The sequence below is a fragment of the Cariama cristata genome, unplaced genomic scaffold (assembly GCF_000690535.1).
Source record: "Cariama cristata isolate BGI_N322 unplaced genomic scaffold, ASM69053v1 scaffold23610, whole genome shotgun sequence".
Lineage (NCBI taxonomy): Eukaryota > Metazoa > Chordata > Aves > Cariamiformes > Cariamidae > Cariama > Cariama cristata.
The window spans coordinates 41,248-47,186 of NW_009595635.1; the positions used below are offsets into that span (position 1 = coordinate 41,248).

General features: G+C 38.1%; 1 protein-coding gene across 1 annotated transcript in view; it reads left to right on the top strand.

Moving 5' to 3' along the window:
- LMO3 (LIM domain only 3 (rhombotin-like 2)) overlaps nt 1-5,939 on the top strand; it is a 49,609-nt gene that overhangs the window by 35,546 nt on the left and 8,124 nt on the right. Inside the window, exon 2 of the mRNA XM_009702898.1 lies at nt 4,161-4,286. Coding sequence (XP_009701200.1) covers nt 4,161-4,286 — 126 coding nt within the window. The remainder of the gene's footprint in view (nt 1-4,160; nt 4,287-5,939) is intronic.

A 5,939-nucleotide genomic window follows, 5' to 3' on the forward strand; every position in this document is an offset into this window, starting at 1 on the left:
GCAGGAATGCATGCAAGTTGGTGTCAATGTGGTTAAATTGGGTCCCTCTAGAAAGCACATGCCTCCTAAGTATAGTGCAGTTTAGTCAAATTCTTGGCTCTTTTGTATATCTGTCCACTCTTCCTTCCCTCTCTTTTTCTTGTCTTTCCCCTCCCAACTTTTTCCCTTTTCTCATCTCTCAGTACTTAACCTTCAGGTTTCTGTTTAGTAAACCTACCAAAGTGGAATCAATAGCCTGGTGCTTAATCACACTTTTTGTTGCTCAAAATGTCAAGTTTGGGTTTGTTTGTAGAAGGGCTTCTGCATGTCTTTCATTTTTTAGCTCTTCGCAGGGTGTTCTGTACCAGTCAAATCCATTAAGAATGAAAGCTTTTGCTGTGTCTGATTGTTCTAATTTCTGTTGTGGTATATATGGCATAAATATAAAATTCCAGGTATTGGTTCAGAGTATGAAGAGAAGAGATCTTTCCTGGTACTTTTAAATTTTCTCATCCTTTCTTCCTAGATGAAATCAGTAAGAATCAGTTTTCTAATCTGCTGAAGTAGCTAGGGCATAGTCTAACTACCTGTAAGTAGATGCGAGTGAGTTTAAGCATTCTCTTACACAGAGAAAATGGTCAATAAAGCACAGAATGGTACCAGGCAGCTGTGAGTACTAGTAGAAATTAAATCCTTGCTGAGTTTCTGGTAAAATAGACAAAGCAAGAGACCGTAGCTCAGTGCATCAGCTCCAACTAAGAGCCTGTCAAGAAACTATTTCTTCTTTCCAGTAGTAAAATTCATATGTTTTAGAAACTTGTTTGTGTAACAGGTTTGAAAAGGGGATGAAAACAAAACAGCATATGGAGAGTCGAATTCACATACTCCTGTGCAAAGGAGTACATGAAGGTGGCTCCTGACTGATCTCTTGATCCTTGGACAAAACTGAGGAGAAAGTCTAACAAATGCATCGTTTTGCAGTAAATTAGATCAGATTTCCGCATCTCCGCACTCAGTCTGTGAGCTGACAGTTCAGTAAAATGTTCCCTTGTAAGGTTCGGCCTCTTAGGAAAAGGGGCAATAATTCATCATTAGAATTTCAGAGTCCAGGTGTAGATGAAAACTGATGGAGCCTCCAGCGAGGCAGGGAAAGTGCACAGAAGAAGAAAATTTTATCTGAAGCCTAATTCCCTGGTTACAGCAGAGAATAATTAAGATAATATTGCTTCAAGAGTTCTTTAATGATTAAAAATCACATATGCAGAATCCATAAATTGGAGGGCAACAAATTGGAAGGATACAGTGTCGGAGATCTGTTTTGTGCACGTTGTAGTGGGAAGCACACCAGTGGCACAACAGCAGCCCGGGCAGCCACAGGAGACCAGGCCCATTCCAAGGACTTTGTTTAGATGCAACAAATCATTTGTCTGTTATTAACCCAGAGCTTGTAATTATGCAGATTGCCATAGATTTTCCTGGGCCTGGAAGTGAGATTGAGGGTTGTTCACACTATAGCAGGCAGCTCAGGGCTGGCCATGCATTACTGAACTTGCCACATTTATCATGTTGACTGATGGCAGCAGAAGCAGGTCTCAGGTCCCAGTGGTTAATGTAGTGGGTAATTAACTGTCATTTGCCTAGTAATAGGCTGATGATCAATGGTTTGTGTGGAAACAAATTCTAATCAGGTAGCTGATAAATGCTCAGGGAGCAAGAGCAATTGAAATTGGGGGAAACTATGTCCAGAATTTCAAAATGGCATTGTGGGGTTTTCATTATTATTATTAATGGGAGAAAACTATGTTCTTCATATAAACAGCTTTATCCAAAATTAACAATAGCTAATATAAATCTCAGATGTTTGTTTTGTGTGTGGTGGGGAAGAACTAACAGCAAGGACGGCCTCCTTCCCTTTACGTAATTGAAAAATTTTAATGTATCTGGTGCTTAGCTGAAGCAGCTTCTGTGGGGGTCTCTCATTTCAGGACTGTAGAAATCTCCACATAGTGGACTCTGGTGCAGTAAATCTCCATCCTCTGCAGTGCCGAATGACAATCCCAAATTGTTTCACTGCTTTGCAGCATGCAAACGGCAATGGTAGCCGCAATGGATTTCCAGTTTCTCAGGCACACAGACACAGCCCTGCAAAGAGGACATGGCTGTGGAAGGTGACACAGCCTGCACCTAGCACCCTCTCCAGAAAGGGGCTTCAGCTGCATCTCAAGTGTTCGGTTGTTGCACCTCAACTACCTAAGCATTGAGGTGCTGTCTGATCCCTCCACGCTGAGTGTGAAGACAGTGGGACTGTTCTCATGTTTGTGTTTAAATGTTACTGTTGTAGAGCCTTAAAGCCTGACTTTCCTTTTACTGTAACCATATAGAATAACAGTACTATGTACCTACAGTCCTTACTCAGTATATTCTGCAGCCTGGTCTGCTTTCCTGGTACAACTAAATGACCATCATCTTCTACATAGATGTGAAGGAAAACAGAGCTGGTGCTTTTGTCCGTGGGTATGGTCTTTTCTAATGCAAAGCCAGCCAACAACTGTGGAAGGCAACTAACCCTTGTGTCCTTCTTACAGATGAGGAATGAAAGTCTGAATGGGATTTAGATAACCTCGGTTAAACCCATGCATGATGAAGATAGAACTGGAACAGATTGTTTTACAAAGCGAATATTTATAATCTGTTTAAATAAGCTATAACTTTAGCAATCAGACTTAAGAGAACTAGAAGTTGAGTTATTCTAGCAAGAGCTGATGAGGATATCCTTGTCCCAGCACTTCTCCCAGTGATCATGGTAACCAGTGTCTCAGACAGGAGAAAAAGGGTCACAACTTTAAAAATAAACAGGCACATATTATGTAGGCAGCACACCTTAAGTAAAAGCAGAAGGTAAAAGGATTTAGAATTAAGTAGGCTTGTTGGTAACCCATGAAATTCAGTAAAATGGAGGAATGTGATTAAAAAACTGTGTTCATTTTTATGTTACCAAACTGAATTTTCTACAGAGCACCTTTGAATTCATTAGTTTAGAACTGCTTTTAATTTGGTGTTTCCCTTGAGAGCCATTATATTTTTCTGCTGTCAGCCTGATGTTGAGGAAAAAAAGAAAACTGGCAGATGTGGCGTTTTCATCTAGTGTGCTTCATAGTTAAAAACAGCATTAACTGCTATGCACAAGCAGAGCATTACTTTTAATAATCCATCACAACTATTAAGTAGTTTATTTAAACTTAGTTTCAAAGATTGCTGCCATGTAGAGCTAACGTATTTTTTTCTTGTTCATTATAATCCTTCTATGTCACAAAAGGATGCATATGTATGTTTTTTGTTTTTTTTTTTTTGTAATACACCCACTTGAAAAGTACTGAAAAATCTTTAACAAAGAGAGTTTTAAAAAAATGTATATAGATGTCTCGCAAAAACAGCATTTCATATTGTTCTTCCAGTATTTTATACTTCTACTCCTGATGTGACTATATATAGTTTACAGCCTCATTTACTTTAATGTGCTACCTGAATAACATAATCATAGCAATAACTATGGTATAGGGTTGTAAGGTGCATGAACCGCTAATGCTTTCTGACGATTTAAATGACTTGTTCATAAAATGTTCTTTTAATAATAGTGGTAAAGCTTTTAGCACTAGATGTCAAAAATGCGAAGAATATTGGCTTTTCCAAGTGTTATTTCTTTTCTAGCTAAAGTGTGTTTTAATAATAAATAGCACCAAAAGCCAAGGTTATGTGGCTCTCGTCTGTACAGCAGGATCCAAGCAGAAGACTCTTCCCGCGCATGCAGACAGCTTGACCTCTGTCTGCACAGTTATGTAACATCCCTAATGTGTTTACTATTTCTTTGTTTAGTTTAACAAGATGTTTCTTTTATCAGGAAAGGTCAATATAACCTGCAGAAAAAAATAACATCACAATAGGTGCAATATTAGTCTGTCACTGCTTCATAAAGCTCTCTCCGGCAAAAAGGACTATGCCTTTGTATTGTAAATTGGACAGAGTTGTACCACCGAAGGCCAGCCTTTCCAAAGGGAGGTGTGCTGGGAAGTCAATCAAAGGCCAGGCAACTGCTGGGGGAAAGAAAAAAAAAAAAAAAAAAAGAGTGTGGTCTTGTTTTCAGTTAAGCATCTTCAGGAATATATTTCTTTCTGTATCTCCAGGTTATTTGGCGTTACAGGAAACTGTGCTGCCTGCAGTAAGCTCATACCTGCTTTCGAGATGGTGATGAGAGCAAAGGACAATGTTTATCACCTGGACTGTTTTGCATGTCAACTTTGTAATCAGAGGTAAGAGAATTTCTTGGGTCTGTTCCATAAGCTAAGTGCTAATTCGGCACTGGTGCAGGCATACATTCAAGTGAAGAGAAAACATCTACCAGTAGTAGAAACCCAAGATTGAGAGTAAGACCTGGATACTTTTCCTGGGACTGATGCAGAACATCTTTCATGATCTTGACCAGAAAACTTTTTGTGCCTCAAATCCTGCATAAATAAAAAAGAATAATGTTACTTCCTCTCCTTCAAAAGGCTGTCTGTCAAGTTTAATTAATTAATATTTATAAAGGACTTTGAGATCCTTTTCTGCAGAAGAGCATAGCAGTACCATTCGTCATTATTACATTAATTTCACTTTAATTCTTCATTTTTATCATGTGTATTTCTTTTAAAGTGCATGTTGTTTCTTCCTGTTGCCAGAAGTGTAATACTTTAAATTTAAAAGATATTGTTCCCATCGTTTTGCTCTGTAGCAGCATTGGACTTCTTATGCCATATTTTTATTTCCATATCTTAACTGTAGGTTATAAAAATCCCAGGGATCCAAACCTGACACTTTGTTCTGAAGCATCACCTATATAGTACAGTTGCAGATCACATGTCAAAAATGATAAAATTGTAACAACTGAGGTGAATACAGCTGAACTTATAGCAACTACATTCAGAATGGTAGCCAAATCGTGTCAGAGATTTCACTGAGATCTCCTTTCTGACTCCATGAGAGCTGCTAGCAGCTTTGCCAGTGACTTCTATGAGGTCTAGGAAATGAGAGAACCAATTATGTCCACTCCTTAATGTACCTATTATTTTCAGGTATTACATGATCCTATTTAGAGTTTTATAGCATTCATATTTTTTTTCATTTTCAGGTGGGAAGAAACACAAGATGTACGTTAGGGAAGTAACAAAAAATTAGGAAGATAATAGTCTAACATGACAAAGTTAGATACAGCTCTAAATAAGCTTTGCTAACTCACCTTGTCCTACAGTGTATTATTTTGTAACACTGTAGTAATTTGAAAATCAAACATCCCTAAAGAACCATAAAATGTACAACTGCTAATAAGTGTAGCACACTACAATTACGCTCTTTAAAAAAAGCCAAATTGACCTTTTTCATCATGTTGCATGGGAAATTAAAATACCAGGCAAGTAATAACCACTGCTTAAACTATATAATAATGCAAAGTAATTATAGGTTCTAATGCTATTTAAAGTCCTATATCAATTTTGTCTTGCCACAGAACTAAGAGGCTGTATTCTGAGTAAGGCAGGCAGAGCCTCCCATAGTACCCATTTAAGTAAGACACACGCACACTCCTAGGTTTCGTTTCTTAAACCCTTCACAACCCTGTTTTTTTCAAACCACGGTTCTAGTATCATTATTAAAGCACCTAATACATTTCTGTTGTTCGCTTCATTTATTACATGCCATAATGGGGCTGCATATCTTTAGTGTTGGTTATGCACAATTAGCACTTAGTTATTGTCTTGTCACTTCAGCCCATACAAGACAAACTTCTTTAATGTAAGAAGTCAGCTAATCTTCATCAGTCAAGCAAAGCAGACAATGTTTGTTACCCTGAGTGCAAAAGATTTTCATCATAGTTAGCACTGTTGGATCTGAGGAAATGAACTTTCTTTTTCTTCCCAGCCTATCGCTAT